This window comes from Xyrauchen texanus, chromosome 41 (genome assembly GCF_025860055.1).
Source record: "Xyrauchen texanus isolate HMW12.3.18 chromosome 41, RBS_HiC_50CHRs, whole genome shotgun sequence".
NCBI lineage: Eukaryota > Metazoa > Chordata > Actinopteri > Cypriniformes > Catostomidae > Xyrauchen > Xyrauchen texanus.
In genome coordinates this window covers 5,157,049-5,177,675 of record NC_068316.1, presented here as the reverse complement: position 1 = coordinate 5,177,675, position 20,627 = coordinate 5,157,049, and the positions used below count along the sequence as shown (strand labels likewise).

Here is a 20,627-nt window from a genome sequence, read left to right as displayed (position 1 = left end):
AGCTCCTCTCACACTCACACACTCACTTCTTCCTGTTAATTCAAAGGAAACATAAATGATCAGAGGAACAAATGAATGGGAATCAATGATTAGTATTCTGATCCATCGATCATAGACTTTTAAAAAATAGAGGATCGCACATAGAAGAACAAAGAAAGTGCATTGAAGGACTCGAAGCTTTACTTTTCTCAAGTCAGGTAAGTTTTCGGATACCTACTAACATCATTTGGCACGGGTGCGCAGGGTGCGCATATGGTGCGAAAGTTGTGTCTTCTCCGCGATGCGTTCGCGTTATCGCACAAATTGCGTGATAACGCATTTCTTGTTGGATTGCTGGATTGTGTTGCGTTTCCTCGCATTGCCGACAAAAGCGATGCGCAACCGCACATCAATGTTGATGATGATGATGATGGTTGCGGGAGAAAACTAATTGCTTTTGTATCGCATATCGGGGGAATGGGTACATGTATCCGTTGTGAGGGTGTGTGTATGTGTGTGTGTGTGTGTGTGTCTGTGTGTGCGTGGTTGTGTGGTCAGATATAACGGTATAGCTAGCACAGATACGAGTTTGTAGCCTATATTATGTTTCAATCCGTAGCGTCCATATGAGATGTGCTCAAGCAAATGCCTTTATGATGCATGCATGAGATCTACATGAAATACGCATATGCATGTTTTAATGCATATCATCGCATATGGTGAGAAATGTAGTGTGGTGCACCAATGGCATTGTTTACTCATAGGAGGTGTGCGCAGCCCCGGAGTCATGTCCAGATCGGGTGACCGAACCTCCACGTTTGACCCGACTCACAGCGACACTCTGCTGCACGGTCTCAACCTGCTGTGGAGGAAGCAGCTCTTCTGCGATGTGACTCTGACCGCGCAGGGACAGCAGTTCCATTGCCATAAAGCGGTGCTGGCATCCTGCTCGCAGTATTTCAGGTCTCTGTTCTCCACACACATGCTCAACAGAGAAGATGGGCTGGCAGCGAAGGACCAAGGAAGCAGCGGCACCCCATCCTCCTCCCCGGATGACAAGCTCCTTCCCAGCCCGGGCTCCACCACCATCAACAACCTGGTGCTGCAAGGCTGCTCCTCCATCGGTCTGCGGTTGGTGCTGGAGTACCTGTACACCGCCAACGTTACCCTCTCCCTGGACACAGTGGAGGAGGTGCTCTCCGTCAGCAAGATCCTAAACATACCCCAGATCACCAAGCTCAGCGTGCAGTTCCTCAATGACCAGATCTCGGTGCAGAACTACAAGCAGATCTGCAAGATCGCAGCTCTCCACGGACTGGACGAGACCAAGAAGCTCGCCAACAAGTACCTGGTGGAGGACGTCCTCCTCCTGAACTTTGAGGAGATGTGCGCCATGCTGGACGCCCTGCCTCCGCCTGTGGAGTCGGAGCTGGCTCTCTTTCAGATGTCGGTGTTGTGGTTGGAGCATGATCGGGAGACCAGGATGCACTACGCTCCAGACTTGATGAAGCGCTTGCGGTTCGCCCTTATCCCAGCCCCAGAGCTGGTGGAGAGGGTGCAGTCGGTGGACTTTATGAGGACTGACCCAGTGTGCCAGAAACTGCTCCTAGATGCCATGAACTACCACCTGATGCCCTTTAGACAGCACTGCAGACAGACCACTGCTAGCAGGTAGAAGCCTCTTCATAACATGTTCTATACTATTTTATGCAATCCATTATATTTCTTTGATTATTGAGTACTGAGAAGTGTTTTATTGTAATAATCTATTTTTGAACAGATAAATATTATTCATGGGGAAACAGAAGTGAGATCACGGTTTCATACTTGGAAAATGTAGGCCTATTTAGATATACTATAAGTAAATCCTCGTATTTTCTCAGTTTTGTCTGTTTGTGGACAGACACGATCTGGGAAGAGGAGAGAAAATAGGGGACTAAGAAAAGTTTTGTCTGTTTTGTTTTTATCTTATTGCTTGTGTCCGATATTCATGTAAATGCCATGCACGTGATCATGCCCAGACACTATTAAGCTACTTTAGGCTTGTGATAGGCGTCCATAAATGTACAGTAGATCATTCTGTTTGGTACAGTGTCTACATGCTGTATAGTTAACACTGCATTTTGGAAGATTAGCAATGTTTTGCTGGAATATCTGTTCCTTAGATGTTCAGTTTCCAAGCTTTGCCTTATCTGTGGGATCCTCTTCCTACTCCTCATAGTGTTGTTTCAGGGTTGATTAATTTCAGCACTGTTGCAAGCTTGCAAACTGCAGACATCATTGCAGTCTGCAGATGGGATAATTAGCAGGAATAGGTGACAGTGGAAAAAACTGGAATTAGTTGATGGAGAATACGAGACTCATTGGTGTGTCCAGGTACACAACTGATGTTTAACATTGTGTAGTTTCATTTCCCAATACTGGTGTTGTCGAAAGAAACACTTTTATTTCCCAGACTTAATCTTTATGGAGCTGAAGTTATTGAAAATAACTCATTAAACTCAGTGGAACTCGGAGACTCAGTGGAAGTTGTCAAGCCTTTAAGACATTTATTCAATTTCACTCTAAGATTTTAACAGGCAAGTCTGACCAGAAGGTCTGTAAACTGATTAGTAATTTTTAACTAGAATTGTATTTAATTTTATGATTCATGAATGCAGCAAGTGATTTAAATATATTCAAGCACTATTAGGGTGAATGAAGAGATTGCAGGTGATTCAATTGTTGCCTGCTGTCACATGCGAGACTTTGGCCAATAGGATGATAACACATAAAGGAAGAAATTAAGTTAGACCTGTCAAGACCTGTTTGTATTTGATCATGGTCTGAATCACAACTTCTACAGCTGCTGATTTTGTCGATATACCAAACATAACAGTTTGTGGAAGAGGGCCTTTACAGATAACATAACAAGAGTAAATCAACATATGCACAAGTGAAATGTAACAATAACAACAAAGAATGCGACCACATGCAAAAAAATCACATTTCAGTTTTTGTGAAATACGTTTTAGAGCTTGTGTTGCCCAATTGAATGTGTAACATAGTTATAAATGAACATATACTTGAAAAATGTGACCAAATGAAAAAATTATTCACAAAGTTGCCTTTCCAATTTAAAGGAATGTTCCGTGTTCAGTACAAGTGAAGTGTAGTCAACAGTATTTGTGGCGTAATGATGATTACCACAGAAAATAAATTAAACTCATCCCTTGTTTATTTAAAAATAAGCAAAAATGGGGCCTGAGTGGCTCAGTGAGTAAAGAGGCTGACTACCACACCTGGATTTGTGAGTTCGAATCCAGGGTGTGCTGAGTGACTCCAGCTAGGTCTCCTAAGCAACCAAATTGGCCCGGTTGCTAGGGAGGGTAGAGTCACATGGGGTAACCTCCTCGTGGTCGCTATAATGTGTGGTTCTCGTTCTCGGTGGGGCACGTGGTGAGTTGTGCGTGGATGTCACGGAGAATAGCGTGAAGCCTCCACACGCGCTACGTCTCTGCGGTAACACGCTCAACAAGCCACATGATAAGATGCGTGGATTGACAGTCTCAGACGCGGAGGCAACTGAGATTCGTCCTCCACCACCCAGATTGAGGCGAATCACTTCGCCACCACGAGGACTTAGAGAGCGCATTGGGAATTGGGCGTTCCAAATTGGGGAGAAAAGGTGAGAAAAATAAATAAATAAATAAATTGCGGTTACACTAAGCTACTTACAATGGAAGTGAATGGGGCCAGTCCATAAACATTAAAACACACACTTTTCAAAAGTACAGCCACAAGACGTAAACATTATGTGTTAACATGAGTTTAGGGTGATAAAATCTCTGTTCAATAGTGATAAAATCACATACCAGGATTACAGGGTTTATCGGCGTTATATTGTCTTGACAACAAGTTGTAAAATATATCAAATCGAAATAAAATAAAATATAATGTTTATGTCTTTTGAAACAGTGTGTATTTTAATGTGTATGGATTGGCCCCATTGACTTCCACTGTAAGTGCCTCGCTTTAATCATCATTATTTTATTTTTTTTTCATAAACTAGGGACAAGTCGAAATTATTTTTGGTGGTAATCAACAATATGACACAAATGCTGTCAATTGAGCTCAACTTGTATTGAACCCAGAATATTCCTTAAACATTTTTGTGCATGTTTGAGTGTGTTATCAGATTATGTTTCACACTAATAAGCCACTTAGATCACGTTTTTAATAATTAGTACATTTTACATTAGATACAGTAACCTGTAGCATTGCTATATTGTTCTACAGTATATTTAGTAGAGCACTACTACTGTACTGTTTATACAGCAGTACTAGAACCAATACAAAACCCTTAAACAGGGCTGTCATCGCAGTGGAAGTTTATTCATTCTACTACTTAATCAAAATAATCAAATCAATTGTAATTTAACATTTTTGCTTTCTCCTATGTTTTATGCCTGGAACATGCTTTCTAACTCCTTGTCTATGTTTGAACATGTTTTACCTTGTTGTAGCATCTAATTCAATATGTAATGCCTATGCACTAATAGGCTAATAGTAGAATTGTTAATGAACCTGTTTTCTACAAAGGATTCGCTCAAACAAACGGATGCTCCTGTTGGTTGGAGGCCTTCCTCCGGGTCCCGACCGCCTCCCCAGTAATCTCGTTCAATACTACGATGACGAAAAGAAGACATGGAAGATCCTCACAAGTGAGTACTTCACTGCACTCTTCTTGTACAGCCCTTTCTCTTCCATAGGAAGAACCCTTCCTGTGCTCGGTTGTGTTCCATAGCAGAACAGAATAGAGCAAGAGCTTCCTGAGATGCGAGAGGTAATGATGTATCACTATCACTTTTAATGTAACTTTTTAATCAGAGCGTGACTACCTTCACACCATTGTGGAGCCGTAACGCCTGGATTTGCTTGTGTTTTTTCCCCTCTGTCTTTTTGCATAAGCGTGCCGGCAAGATTAATTTTAATCTAATGATCTTGTGAAGATTCATCATCAGGAGATGACACGTATTCTTATCGAACTGCTTTATTAGGGCAAAACGTTCTCGTAAGTGCGTTTGTCTTTGCGAGCAGCAGGGAAGGTTTGTGTGCAGCCGATAATGCATCATGTGTTTTGGCATGACGAATTACAATCAGAATTTTTAGAAGGACTGAAATGGTTGCAACAGAGTTCAATTGTATATGAATCATGAGTTGTGACATCATAATCAGGAAAAACATGGAACGTTACAATGTGTTATGATATTGTAATCCAGAAATGGAATCTATTTGTTTTTGCACACTTGAATAATATTTGTATTGCGCAATACAAATACAAGTGAAGCTCAAATGACAGCATTTGTGGTATAATGTTGATTATCGCAAAAACAATTTCGACTCGTCGCTCCTTAAAAATAAAGCAAAAATCTGCACTGTAAATACTAAGAGTAGTCTCAAAAGATAAAAAATTGTTTACTCAATTTAATTAAAGGTTTTTGCTATTCTTACTAGTTTTAATTCAGTTACTGTTACTCTCTAAATCCTAAAGTTGTCATTAATAAAAACACTGAAGTAGTCCTAATCAAACATTACATGAAATGTCAAATTTTGGAATCATAACTCAAATATATAAGTTCTTTAAACTTTGGCTTTGAGTTCTACTAACTCAAAATTTCCAAGTACAAAATTGCAATACCCATAAACCCTTGCACTTGAATAAATTATGTTTGTTTGGTCAAAACAAGGACGCTTATGTAATACACATTTTTTTTATTTAAAAATGTATTAAGCTTTAATTCTTATGACTATTGTTTTTGTTTTGTTGTAGCTGGTTGATAATTGAGATATTTGTGAAGTCACCATGAGGGTGTTTAGTGTTACCTCTGGTGAACTTGGAGCCTGTTACATTTGAGTCATACTCTTACACTCATTTGTACTTTACAAATGTGCAGAATTATGTACTGAGTAGAGTCCAGTGTGCCATATGGCTAACAGTGTCTAGTCATAATTTCCCTTATACAGTATAAAACATGTTATAACCCAATTTAAATAATTAAATCAAAACAATGATACCTGTAACTAGTAAATATTACTTAAAAAATTACATTCAGTTTACTTGAGCCAAATAAGTATGTTTACTTAGAAAAAGCATGCAAGCCGATTGCTTTGAAAAGTAGATTTTACAGTGTGTGTTACAATGAAGCACTTACAGTGGAAGTGAATGAGGGCCAATCCGTAAACGTTTAAATACTCACTGTTTCAAAAGTATAGCCTCAAGACATAAACAAAATGTGTCAACCTAATTTTAATGTGATAACATTGATTACTAGCCTTTTCTGTTTCAAGTCATATTCAATTTTACAGGTTTGTTGTCATGACGATGTAATGTCAACAAACAATTACTAGAAGTTCATCCGCCTAGAACAGTCCACTTCAAAACTTATGATTTAAACAACGTTACAGCTAAAATAATACACACGTTTTAACAGAAGAATAAATGGAAGTGCTTTCAAAAAATTATAAGCGTCACATTTTTGCCTTCAAAAATGTCCCCCATTCACATCCATTGTAAGTGCCTCACTGAAACCTCAATTGTTGCTGTTCTTAAAAGAATGGACGAGTCGAAATACATTTTTGTGGTAATCAATATTATGCCACAAATGCTGCCGATTGAGCTTAACTTAAATTTTTATTTTTATTTTTTTGCTCATAGGTTGCTCTTTCGTAGCTCATGGTACTTTTATTGAGTTGTGTTTCATTGAAGTCTAAACTCTGTCTGATGTTTTTTTCCCCTAAAAGATTAATTTTGAAATACAATAAGAGTTTAGATCTATAAAATGAACGCATATAACATAGCTCACATCATTTGTTTTTAGTAGAATATGATGGGAAATGTAGATGGTGCTAGATAGTGTCCATTGAGATATTAAAGTAATCTATTGTTTTCTTTTTTCATGTGAGAATTTCTTGCATAGGTGAAATGGAGTTCACATTTATATTTGATATTTATATTTCATTGTAGACTTTGCCATCTTTTGAGATCTCTTCTGAAACTCTAAAGGAGATATATGAGATCTTTTTCTTAGGAAGCAGATAAAATTAAGAAAAAGTCTCCATTAGCTCTCCATTTTATCTTAATGCTGTCTTGTTGAAGAATTTAGATATTAAATAGATCTCATAGGAGATCTCATGATTTTTCTTTCCTGGTTCATTTCATTCGCATACTTCCTTAAAATATGCACATTTGTAAAACCTATCAGAGTCAAAATTAAAAGCCTTTATTACCTTAAACCTTTTATTTTTATTGATTTATTACTGTGTGTTTATTTCGCTCATTGCTAGAGTTTGCTGTTTGCAGCCAGAAACTGTGTTCAATAGAATGAATCAACTTTTAGAAATAGTTCAGAATCAATCATTTACTGACTGAACATGATTCTGTGTCAGTTGAAATGTTATGTGTATGACAAGCACCAGGTGGCTTGTGGGAGAGAAATAGTCTGCTCAGTCAAAATGTACTTGACAATTTGTTCATCTAAATTTAAATAAACTTTACGACAATGCCATTTTAAAGCCTTCTTTAAATCTGTCTTTTAAAACCATGTTAAATCCTGAGGGACAAAAAGGGACAATTCACCTTAAAATTAAAACGATATCATTATTTACTCACCCTCCTCATGCGGGTATGACTTGCTTTCTTCTGCTGAACTTTTTGTTTTGAAAAATATCTCTTTATCTTAGCTTTGTTGGTCCATTCAATGCAAGTGAATGTTGGACAGAACTTTGAAGCTCAAAAAAGCTACTAAAGGCAGCATAAAAGTAATCCAAATGACTCCAGTGGTTAAATCTATATCTTTAGAAGCTATATGATAAGAGTGGGTAACAAACAGATCAATAATTAAGTCTGTTTTTACTATAAATCTCCACTTTCACTTTCACTTTCAATTCCACATTCTTTTTCTTTTGTTTTTGGCGAATCTCATTATCTGTGCATATCGGCACCTACTGGGCAGGGAGGAGAATTTATAGTGTAAAAGGACTTTATTGATCTGTTTCTCCCCCACACCAATCATATCACTTCTGAAACTATGGATTTAACCACTGGAGTTGTATGGATTACTTTTATGCTGCCTTTATATGCATTTTTGAGCTCCAAAGTTCTGCCCACCATTAACTTGCATTGTATGGACCTACAGAGCTGGAATATTCTCCTAAAAGAAAGAAAGTCATACACATCTGGGATGGCATGAGGGTGAGTAAATGATTAGTGAATGTTCCTTTTTGGGTGAACAATCCCTTTAAGTCTATTTAGCTTAATACAACATGCAAAAAAGTTTTTTGATTCAGCAAAGAGCTAAGACAAAGTGTTGATTCTAGTTTCTACTTCTTTCTAAGGCTAAACAAGGACATAAACGGGAGTGCAGTCGTTTGGTTTCAATGCTATAAAAATGTGTTCAGTCAACCAACGACTGCATCACTGAGGTTTGAGACCTACAAAGACACCTTGCACTGCAAAACCTGTGTGCAAGCCTTTACCAGCACGCATAACATGCATTAATGAATTACATCTGGATCTATATAACTTACACTCATAAGGTCATAGTGTAATGTCCTTTATTTCTGCCTCAGACGTCGAGTCTCAAATGGCCCATAGCCAAGCGAAGCGACCAAACTGCAAAATCATCCTGTGAGCACACCAGCAGCCCCTTGATGTCGTTTGGGGTGTGCAGGTTATTAACATTCAATCATAACTTTGCAATGAGCCGAAACCCAAAAGGTGGGGAAACGGCGACTGATTAAAACCTTCATCAGCACTATTTAGGATGGCTTACATGACTGCACCTCTCCTCTTCTCTGCCTTTCTGTACAATGGAGAGACTGCCACCTAGTGCACCCACAGTTGCCAGGAAAATGAGATGGTACAAAACAGATCTGATATTTCTTTGATTTGTGACTTCTGTCATTAAGTTATGGTTGTGACTATTCCATATTATACATTAAGTTCTCTATGAACTTTATTAGCTAAGACAAAACCCCTTAAAGGCATAATTCACCCAAAAATGAGATTTAAATTAGTTATGTAGATAGGCATAAAATAGATCAGCAATTGACATCCGCAAAATGTGAATGACTTCACTAGGTTTGGATTATTTTCGATGTACTTTCAGGTTTAAAATCTAATGGTAACACTTTACTATAAGGTTCCATTCATTAACATTATTTAATGCATTAGGTATCATGAACAAACAATTAACCATATATGTTATTTATTCATCTTTTGTTAATGTTAGTTAATACAAATACTGTTGTTCATTGTAAGTTTGCATTAGTTCATAGTGTATTAACTAATATTAACAAATACACATTTTTATTTAAAACATTTATTATTATATGTTGAATGTTGAACAAATTGAAACATATTGTAATGTGTTACAAAACTAATCCGGTAAATCCCCCAAAAACATGTCCAGGTCACATTCAGGTTAGAAATAATATTTTGCATAAAGAAATGAAGCCCATTTTCAGGACCATTATGATTTATTTGCATTATGACATTATAACAAAAATACTATTTTTAAATAATTACATTTTAATATTTAATTAAGCACATAAAGGCAGCATTAAATAATCCATACGACTCCAGGTGGTTTAATCCATGTCTTCAGAAGCGAGAAACTGATCAATATTTTAGTTATTTTTTACTATTTAATAAAAATAAAAAAAAATTAATTGGCATAAATGGAAGTCATTGGTAGTCCGGATACCATGATGTATACTGTAAACACTTTACAATTTAAATAAAAATGTTCACCTTGATTTTTAATTGAATGACACTTGAAAAAAAAGTGCTTAATCATCATGAAAATAACGTGAAATCATTTTTGTATTTTTATTTTGAGGTGAAATATAACCTATAAATGTTCTTTACAGTATAATAAAATTCACACTAAAAATACCCCAAAACTTTGTTTAGTACTAATATGATTTCAACCATTTCGCAGACTAAATCACTGTGATCTGTTGCCCTGTGACAGGGGCGTAGATTCATGGCGAGATGGGGGGGAGGTAACCCCCTCCCTCAGGACTGGACTGGGAAGAGAAATCGGCCTGGAATTTTATATAGCAACTTGCCCAAAAGTTATTGAGCGAGGGGGGTGTTCACTGTCCTTTTCTGCATAACGTGGTGCTCACTTTAGCTTATCGCAGACCATTCGGCCCGTTTCGTGGCTGACCCACCAGCCCGCTCGGTTCTCCCAATGGCCAGTCCACCCCTGATCGGCCCCAAAGTGCGTCGGCCCACCGGGAAAATGTCCGGTATGCCAGATTGCCAGTCCAGCCCTGCCCCCCCAATGTTGAAGCCACATCTACGCCCTTGCACTATTTGATACAGCCCCTTTACTAAGCTGAATTTCAATAGGCTTGTGCTTTTCAAAAAAGTTATCAGCATTATCTTCCCAGTCGACAGTCTACTTATCAGTCATTTTAGTGACATGTTTTTCATGCATTTGTTCAATTGTGTAGATCAGGCTTTTAAAACAATAACAAGGCCTAGACCGTGACCTCTTGATTATTTGAACAATCTTGCAACAATCACCTTTTACACTGTGTCTATTGGAACATGAGATGCCGAATCATTCGCTCAGTGACAGTTAGATCTCTGTCAGTCAGGTTTTGTGCAGCGAGACAGCGGAGGTGGGATGGAGCTGTTATAATCCAGATCCATCCTCAATGGAAAGGCCCCAGCACGTCACTCACACACTGGAGTTATAGATTGCGGTGGAAGAGGCCAATCGGAAAAAAGCGAGATTCAAGGCTGTCTAATTTTACAGCAACTGTGATCCATCAGGCAGCAGAGATGTGACAGAGGGAATGAATGATGCAGGCAGACAGGTGGCTCTTAGCGTACGACTGATTTACGCTGCTCAGGCTCCGGACGGAGATTTATGGAGTGAACATGATCGTGTTCATTATGACTGCCACCTACGACCATTTCTCTCTATTTCAACTGGGGGTCACTTTTGCAGGAGGTAAAGAATTAGAGGAGATGGAGACAAGAAGGAATAGTGCTGGAACGCAGACTGTTTGTCAAAGATCTCCTGCAAACCTGCACTAGGGACTGTGTATACTACAGAGGGAACACTGGAAGTGTTAAAGGAGGAAATGCTATTTAAAGGAATATAATGAAATTAAGCTCAAACGACAGCATTTGTGGCATATTGCTGATTACCACAAAGCATCATATTGACTTGAAATTCCTTTTCTTTAAAAATAGCAAAAATAATACAAGAGTTTTAACAGAAGAATTGATGTAAGTGCTTTTGTAAAATGATAAGCTTCACATTTCTGCCTTTAAACTCCTCTAAAATTGGCCCCATTCACTTCCATTGTAAATGCTTCACTGTAACCTCGATGTTTGCTTTATTAAAAGAAAAGGAGGAACGAGTCAAAATCATTTTTGTGGTAATAAATATTATGCCACAAATACTGTCGAGAGATCTTAACTTGTTCTGAACCCAGAATATTTCTTTAATATTCCTCTAATGGTTTTCCCGATGATTTTACAAAGTCAGATGTTGTTCTTTTGATGGCAAAATGTTTCTTAATGACCGATGCTGATATTTAAAAAGCAGGGAGGTCAGTATGTATTGCACTGGGGAATGCTTGATTCTGATTGGTCAATTGTGACATTCTGCAGTCAAATATTTGTGTGTAATGACCACAAAACTGCATAATTGTCCCATGCAGATTATTTCATGCATAGCTGTGCCTATATGTTTATGTTAGTATGTATTATTCATTTATTAATATTTTATGTCTATTTATTTATTTGTAAGTGTCTGTGTAATAAATGGGATAATTAAAAGTCAGCTGGTTATTAAATATTATACATATGTACGATGAATATCAAATGAAATGAAAACTGCGATTAAAGTTGCTGTAAGTGATTTTTTAAATGGAATGACATGCAGAACATTTTACCTGTCAGATATCACTCAAACAGGTGCCATGAATAGCACACCTGTCTCTGTGAAAGATCCTTTGTTTAGCCAATCAGAAGTCCTTCTGCGTGTTCACAGGACAGCCCATATATGGGTATCAGGAAGCTAAGAGTGTCACTTTGAACCCTAGAATGCTATAATGTCATAGTACCCATACAAGGTCAGTGTAACTGTTCAGGTTTGCTGACATCTAATTATCTTACCTGGAAACTGAAATTAGAGGAAGCACTTTTGATATTTGGCCGAACAGACACGATTATCGTCTGAATAGATATTAGAACTGAATGATAATGGTTTAGCACTATTCCGAACTATAATTTTCTTATTGTCAGAGTGAACGTTACTGGAGCATTAGACTCATCCGTTTTGTCTCTGTGTTGTAGTAATGCCGTATAACAGCGCCCATCACTGTGTGGTCGAAGTGGAAAACTTCCTTCTTTTACTTGGAGGAGAAGACCAGTGGAACCCTAATGGTAAAAACATGAATAAATATAATGTCTCTTAATGTCCCAATCATGAGCTGATCTGTGATATGCATTATGCAACAGTTTTGAATTCATTATAATTTATTAAAGGAATAGTTAACCTAAAAAAAAAACACACCAAAAAATGTTTTTCATCATTTACACACCCTTATGTCATTCCAAACCCACATAACATGTTTGTTCAGTGGGACACAAAAGGTGAATTTTTGAGAAATAACTTTACCATTCTTATATATTTAATGCAAGTGAATCTTTGTGTCAAGCTCCAAAATAACAAAAATGTCCCATGAAAGTATCATAAAGATAGACACTATATACCATGTGAAAAACAGACTGAAATTTAAGTCATATGGCTTCAGAAGGCTTGGAATATAGTCACATAAACTACTTTTATGATACTTTTAATGTGCTTCTTTGTCCTTTTAGATCTTGAATTACCCATTCACTTTCTTTATATTTAAAAAAGTGTCTATTGTATTCTTTGATAAATGAGGGTGAGTAAATGATGTCAGACTTTTCATTTTTGGGTAAACCATTATTTTAAAGGAATATTCCGGGTTCAATACAAGTTAAGCTTAAACGACAGCATTTGTGGCATGTTGATTACCACATACCAAAAATAAGTTCGACTTATACCTCCTTTTATTTAAAAAAAAAAAAAAGGAAAAATCGAGGTTACAGTGAGACACTTACTGAACAATGGAAGTGAATGGGGCTAATTTTTGGAGGGTTTAAAGGCAGAAATGTGAAGCTTATAATTTTATAAAAGCACTTTAATTAATTCTTCTATTAAAACTCATGTATTATTTGAGCTGTAAAGTTGTTTAAATTGTCATTTTACAGTCGTTTTTAGATTTTAAGGGTTTGTTTACATTATATTAGTTGTTAAATTGGCTCAAAATTTACACAGAAAAGGTTAGTAAGTGATTTTATCACACTAAAATCATGTCGACACACATATTGTTTATGTCTTGTGGCTATACATTTGAAACAGTGAGTATTTAAACGTTTACGGATTGGCCCCATTGACTGCCATTGTAAGTGCCTCATTCCAACACAGATTTTTGCTTTTTTAAAGAAAAGTAGGGCAAGACTAAATGTATTTTTGCAGTAATCAATATTATGCTGAGTCAGTTGAGCTTAACTTGTATTGAACCCGGAATATTCCTTTAAATGCTCTTCATTGTCATGAAATCACCGATTGTTTTATGCTGTCTGTTAAACCAGTGAGATAATGCTTACACATCTTTGCAGGCAAGCACAGCACTAACTTTGTAAGTCGGTATGATCCAAGATTCAATAGCTGGATACAACTACCACCCATGCAGGAAAGGTATGATGCCATCTGTCTCTTAAAATTATTTGTTTTTCATAAAATAATAAGCGCTCTTCATAACATAAGCTGTAAATATGACTATAATTATTTCTTAAGCCTACATGATGAATTCACTCCTGGCTGCTGTGGGGAATATTTGCTGGAAACAGACTCTACATTGACTGATTCTAAGAGGAGATCTGTTCATCTTGTCTTTGTTTCAGGAGAGCGAGTTTCTTCTCATGCTGCCTGGATAAGCACTTGTATGTTGTTGGGGGAAGAAACGAGACAGGTTATCTATCTAGCGTTGAAGCCTACAACCTTGAGACAAACGAATGGAATTACGTTTCTTCTCTTCCTCAGCCACTGGCTGCACACGCAGGAGCCGTGCACAATGGGAAAATATACATCTCAGGTTTGTGTATAGACGTCATCAAAACAGTGAAGTAGTCAAAGTGTCTGGGACTTCACTAACAGGTGACATTAAAGTGATGAAGTCTAAAAGGGTTTGACAATAAAGTGTCAGCAAAGTTGAACCAAGTCCAAATACAGTTCAACCTGATTCAGTGGTATTTTGAACAGACAAATCACACTGTGAATTCGGCAATAGTAGGTCGAAAGTTTTGTTGCTGAAATCAGTCTGTGCTTACCTGTATTTAAGTCACTGCCCCCAGTGGCCGAAGCTGGAAGTGGTGTTGAACGTATGCGCACGTGTGAGTTCTCCATTTCACAGAGTGGCGCCAAAAGCGAGTTGTATTTTTAGCTATAGCTAAAGGATGTAAAACAGCCCACAGAAATGTATAAATATATATAATGTATAAATATATATATTTAACCCAAACCTAACCATCAGTGGAGTACAAATTAAATTTTGGAGGGAAAATGTAACCTATGCAATCTACTTCCTGGTTCCCACGGCCCCAGAATCTGTCTTAGTAGCGCTAGAGAAAAATGTGCACACGCTTGAATTGATGCACAAATGTCTGACGGGAGATGCCGCTTGTCAGTAATTTTAAAAGCAACGTGTTTATTTATGTGTGATCATGCTGTATTGAATGCTACGTTGGGTTTACATCACATTTGAATTTAAATGCACATGAAACACTTCTTGTAACTGATGTTATTTCCATAATGTTGAGTATTTCAGAGTGAAATATGAGAAACACATTTTGGGCGGGACTTGAGAATGAGAATTGATCATGAAAATTGCCTCTATAGTGACAGCTGTTTGAAAAAAAAGGACATGGTGACATTAGCCTAATAATATATTAGTTTCAGAGGTTGAGCAAGTTATATTTTTATGAATGATAACAAAGATAAACATTTTGTTTGTTCTTTAGAAAGTTATATGGAATAACGTGTGCAAATGAATCATGCACAGTAGGCCAAGAACATGTATTAATGAAGTAGGGTCATTTTTTATTTCATGTTTAATTTATATTAATAAGACAGTTTATGTTATAAATAGTTAGGAAAAAATACGCCCTGATAAATATAAAAAAGTAAAATATAAAATGCCCCTGAAAATCAAATCCAAGGGGCAAATATTGACATAAAACGTTTATATTAATATAAAACGTAACTTCTGACACTAGCATTTTGAATGTTTCAGGTGGGGTTCACAATGGAGAATATGTGTCTTGGCTTTACTGCTATGACCCCGTGATGGACGTATGGGCTCGAAAACAGGACATGAACACTAAGCGAGCCATACACGCCCTCGCAGGCATGAATGACCGCCTCTATGCTATTGGTGGCAACCACTTAAAAGGTAATTTCTATAGTCGTAACTCAAATCTCAGTTGTACGGACAGCTTATACAGTGTATACAACCATAATCAATATAGTTCTTGAACTGTATATTAAATACATTGTTAAATTGAATGATTAGATTCAAAGGTTGCTAAAGTAACACTTTGCTAACTTACACCCCTCCTCAAAGTACTTTCGAGCTTTCAATTGACTGTTTTTCCACTTGTGTAGGATTCTCTCATCTGGATGTAATGCTGGTTGAATGCTACGACCCTAAAGCAGATCAGTGGAACATTCTGCAAACGCCCATCCTAGAGGGACGCAGCGGACCCGGATGTGCTGTTCTTGATGACAGTATTTACCTAGTGGGGGGCTACAGTTGGAGCATGGTAAACACATCTCATATTTTTTTAAAAGTCCTCTAAAATCCATATTTGTCTTTGCATTTATGTACCATTGAGGTGCATTTTTGGGCTGCCACTTGCACTTTTTTACACTCAAATTGAAAAGCTCACCATTCACACATACTGCGGTCTAATTGCCAAAAATTGGTTTCGTTTTTTAGAAAAAGCCCCAAATAATAATAAAAAAAATATGGTATATGTTACATTCTTTTGATGAACACAAATAAAAATACAAATTTTTGTCCTTAATTTTAAGCATGTAATTCTGGTTATGTTCACTCTATTTTCCATTTAAACAGTCTTAATTTATTCAACTAGATGATAGCAAGTTGTAGGAAAGTATTTTTCATCTCAATATACAGATGTAGGTGGCGCGCTAACCCTCATAGATGTGCTCTTCCATAGACATTCAGTCTGATTTTCAGTTCATACACAACCCCCATTGTTTTATCAAACATATCGGCCTCTGAGTGGACTAGAAGCTCAATAGAAAGCTGAGATTCTCACCTTTACAATGATCATTCCTGAGAATATAAGCATTAATTTGATATATACTGAAACTTGTCAATTTAAGGTTCACAGGACAAGCTTTTATATGCATATTAATATGTCTACCACATGAACTATAGGTGGCGCAAATTTGCAACGTAGATGTTTTTAACCCTTATTTTCATATTTTATGTAACATATGTGCAAAATGTATGGTATTCTATGATTTGTTCATATCATAATCTTTGAAATGATACCCCATATGCCTGACTTATGTCTCCAGGGACTTTAACGTTTTAAGCGTTAACTTATTTCACGATATAGCGCTCCCCCTATGGACATGGTGGCAATTTAAAATAATCCTAAATGCATTCAAAAAGAAACAACACAACAGGATGATTTATTAAATTCCCAATAAGACAGAATTTAAAGGTTAAGTTTGTCATTTTTTCATTGTTTGGGGCCGTTTACACCAAACGTGTCTTAGCGCTGAAAAAAAAAACCTTGATCCAGTACCACTAACGCAGGTGTCATGAAATGCATTTTTTTAATAGTTGAAATTCTTTTTAACTTGACACAGTGTCTAAGAAATGCGGTGCTCCTAAATGAAACGATGAAAAAATAGACACGGTGCAACGGTCAAAGACATCCAGCTTGCGTATATTTACATAAAAACAATTGAAAAAACAGTGCGGACAGACACAAAAACGCGTTCAGTTTGAACGGCCCCCATAAAATACTTTATTCTATTCTACTTTAATATACAGCGACAGCTGTAAGTAAACCATTCGTTGGTTGGTTCTCCCAATGACTCATTCATAGGTATGACAATCTCTTTGTTTGACCAATGGACATTGAAAAGTATTCAGGAATCTTTTTTGTCCACTGGAGACTGTAATTATTTTTCCAATTCCGTTTGGTGATGCTAGAAATAACACACCACCTTTAAATGGTCTGCACTTATATAGCACCTTTTTAACCTTAACGGTATTCAAAGCACATTACACTGTGACACATTCACCCATTCAAACACACATTCATACACCAATGGCGCTAGCCTGACATTGGGAGCAACTTGGGGTTCAGTGTCTTGCACAAGGACACTTCAGCAATCATGTGATTAGTGGCCGACCCGCTCTACCACCTGATCCACAGCCGCCCCAATAATCTTTCAGCATTTTTAAACCCCTGCAGTTTCCACTGTGATTGAACACTCTAGTAGCAAAAACATTATCTCATTACAATACAATTTGGGATCTGATAAAGTTTACATCATATCCAATATGATTTAATGTCCTACTGGATATACTAAAGTTCCTAACCCTTAAACAATATGAACCCGCCGTGTCCAAAGGAGGGGCGCTACATTCAGAAAAAGGTTAAAATCCCTGTATATATATAAGTCAGGCATATGAGGTATCTTATGAAAGCATGAAATCTGAACTTTTCAGAGATATCCATCATTTCTGCATTTATCTTACATAAAATAACAAAAATAAGGCCTCAAACATTCGCGTCAGACATTAGCGCCCCCTTTAACGCACCTATATGGACAAGTCATATCAAATAAAAGCTCTCATTCTCAGGAATTAAACTGTACCATTTATTTTGTTGATCTAACACCACTGTTCAAAAGATTTTCAAAAGAATCACAAAGTGAAATATGATTTCTATAAGTCATCAAATACAAACGTCTCTTTTATGCGACGATCACAGCTTCTGTAAGCCCCAAGTACCCAAAACCTTTACATTTGCTTTTACCTTAGCCAGTTTTCTAAACAATGAGCCATTTTTTACTGGTCTGTGAGCTTGCTTGAATTAATAATCTAATGTTATATCGTAGATGTCCAGAACAAAATATGCAATCCAGCAGGAAAAGCATGCTAAACAAATCAACAGAAAAATGTGTTTTCTAATGACACTTTGATTGAGTTTCTAGTCCACTCAGAGGCCGAGATATACAATGAAACAACGAGAGTTGTGCATGAACTGAAAATTAGACTGAATGTCTATGGACGAGCACATCTATGAAGGCTAAAATCAATTAGAGCGCCACCTACATTTCAGATCTGTATATTGTGATCGAATGTGATGGAGAAATAATGATTTTTTCTAGTGCTTTCTGCCTCCTAGTGGGATGAAACCAAGTGAACAGAACCAGAATTACATGTTTACAAAATTAGGACAAAAAAGGTAACTAAAATATATATAATTTATCATAAGATTATAAACACATACAATATTATTTATGAATAATTGGAGTCTTTTTTTGTTTGTTGTTGCATTTAGTCCACAGTGTATGTATTCAGTATGTGTGAATGGTGAGCTTTTACATTTGAGTGTGAAACACTGTGGTCAGCAGCCCAAGTATGCACCAGAGTTTAAGGTGTTAAATCATTTTAAGATAAATATCTTGAAGTTTGCTCAGGTATTGAATAAAATATTGTAGACAGGGACTCATCAAAAACTCTCTTTCAGGGGGCGTACAAGTCATCCACCATTTGTTACAGTCCAGAAAAAGGCACTTGGACAGAAATGGAAGGAGAGGTGGCAGAGCCTTTAGCTGGGCCGGCCTGTTCCACGGTCATACTGCCAGCCTGTTTACCATTTAACAAATAACTGTATAGAACGGCAAAGAATGCAGCCAAGTAGAAGAAAACACCACTGGGATGGAAAGTCCATTGCTAAAGAAAAATGAATGAGAGGACTCTCTCTGAGAAACGCCTGTAGCTTTTGAACAGGAGGTGATGAGGTGTACAGATTATTATTTTTTTACTGGTCTGACAAGAGCACTTTGTTTCTTTCATACCTAAAAGTTTAAAACTGATGTAAATCATCAACTTTACGTATTTGATGCTCATGTGTGTTGACATTCAACTGCTCATACTCTATTACATTTTTATCGTAAACGTTTTTGCCTAACTTGACATTGGCACGCATACTTTTTCCAAATCGATATACAGTAACTTCCATGCGTACTTTGTATTTTGTGGAAACTGCCGATGAAAAAGTAAAAGTTGATTTGGGTTGACAAAGGACCATTTATGTTTTTCCGAGCAAAAATCACAATTCTGTGTACAATGTAGAATAGATATCAAGTATTTAATATAAATCACACCCTGTCTGCTTGTTAGATATTGCCGCCATATTTAAGTGGCACATTGTTATTTGTACAGATGAGAGGAGATTAAATGTCAGTCATTAAAAGAGAAAAACAAATCATGTCAGACAACACCAACACAACGTTGATTGATTATTGGTTGAACAATCATTCTATTATTTACTTAGCCATGTAGTATATATATATATATGCATGGCGTGGAGTGGAAAGCTTATTGTATTATACTGTGGGTACATAATTGCTTTGTTTATGTTGTTTACTTGTTCATATCTCACAGTGCCTATGTTTAGCACTAGGTTGCTCTGTTTCATAAAATGCCCCATTATAACAGCCTTACTAAAATCAGCCATTTTAAACCGAGTCATATTAATTATTGGACTGATTGGTTTCTCCGAGGCGTGATAAGTAATCGGAATATGTTGCACTGATATTTCTCAGCCCTTTTCATGAGGAAAGGGAATGTTTTCTTTTTTTTTTCATTCTTGTAAATAATTGCTTGCAGTGGAACATTTTGTGCTCATAGGATTTATTCTCAAATCCTGTTATGTTCTTCACATTTTAGTCTATGAAAATAAAACTGAATTTCTGGATCAATAATGTATCTGTCTGAGCTTCACCCACAAAATCACAACATCTCTATTAATGTTACATTTTTAGATACACTTTATGTGCAACAGATGTCTGGAGTATTACAGCTGCACCATTATTTCTTCCTTGCTTTACCACATTGTAGTAGCCTATGTCCAATTTACTAATCTGGCAAAATGCAAAAAACAATATATATATATATATATACACACACACACACACACACACACACACACACACACACACACACTGGCGGCCAAAAGTTTGTTTTTCTGTTTCAAAAGTGTCTTTCTTTGCAATTCTTCCCATAAGTCCTCCTGAGTCTTCTCTTTACTGTTGTACATGAAACTGGTGTTGAGCAGGTAGAATTCAATGAAGCTGTCAGCGGAGGACATGTGAGGCGTCTATTTCTCAAACTAGAGACTCTGATGTACTTATCCTCTTGTTTAGTTGTACATCTGACTTTTTGGCAATTTCAAGCATTATATAGCCTTCATTCCTCAAAACAATGAT

The 20,627-nt window shown here is 36.9% G+C and overlaps 1 protein-coding gene across 1 annotated transcript; it reads left to right on the top strand.

The window, feature by feature from the left end:
• The first annotated feature begins 745 nt into the window (after positions 1 to 745).
• Positions 746 to 20,043, top strand: LOC127634305 (kelch-like protein 14). Its single transcript, XM_052113798.1, has 8 exons — positions 746 to 1,650; positions 4,561 to 4,682; positions 12,344 to 12,433; positions 13,700 to 13,778; positions 13,985 to 14,175; positions 15,373 to 15,531; positions 15,744 to 15,901; positions 18,884 to 20,043. The coding sequence occupies exons 1-8, from the start codon at positions 767 to 769 to the stop codon at positions 19,022 to 19,024; spliced, it is 1,824 nt and encodes a 607-aa protein (XP_051969758.1). The 5' UTR covers positions 746 to 766; the 3' UTR covers positions 19,025 to 20,043.
• Positions 20,044 to 20,627: the final 584 nt, after the last annotated feature.

Bases quoted from the DNA above. Each gene is read 5' to 3' on its own strand.
- LOC127634305 (XM_052113798.1), top strand. From the start codon at position 767: ATGTCCAGATCGGGTGACCGAACCTCCACGTTTGACCCGACTCACAGC. The intron at 13,779-13,984 runs GTATGATGCCAT...TCTTTGTTTCAG, and splicing joins CTACCACCCATGCAGGAAAG to GAGAGCGAGTTTCTTCTCAT. The intron at 15,532-15,743 runs GTAATTTCTATA...CCACTTGTGTAG, and splicing joins TGGTGGCAACCACTTAAAAG to GATTCTCTCATCTGGATGTA.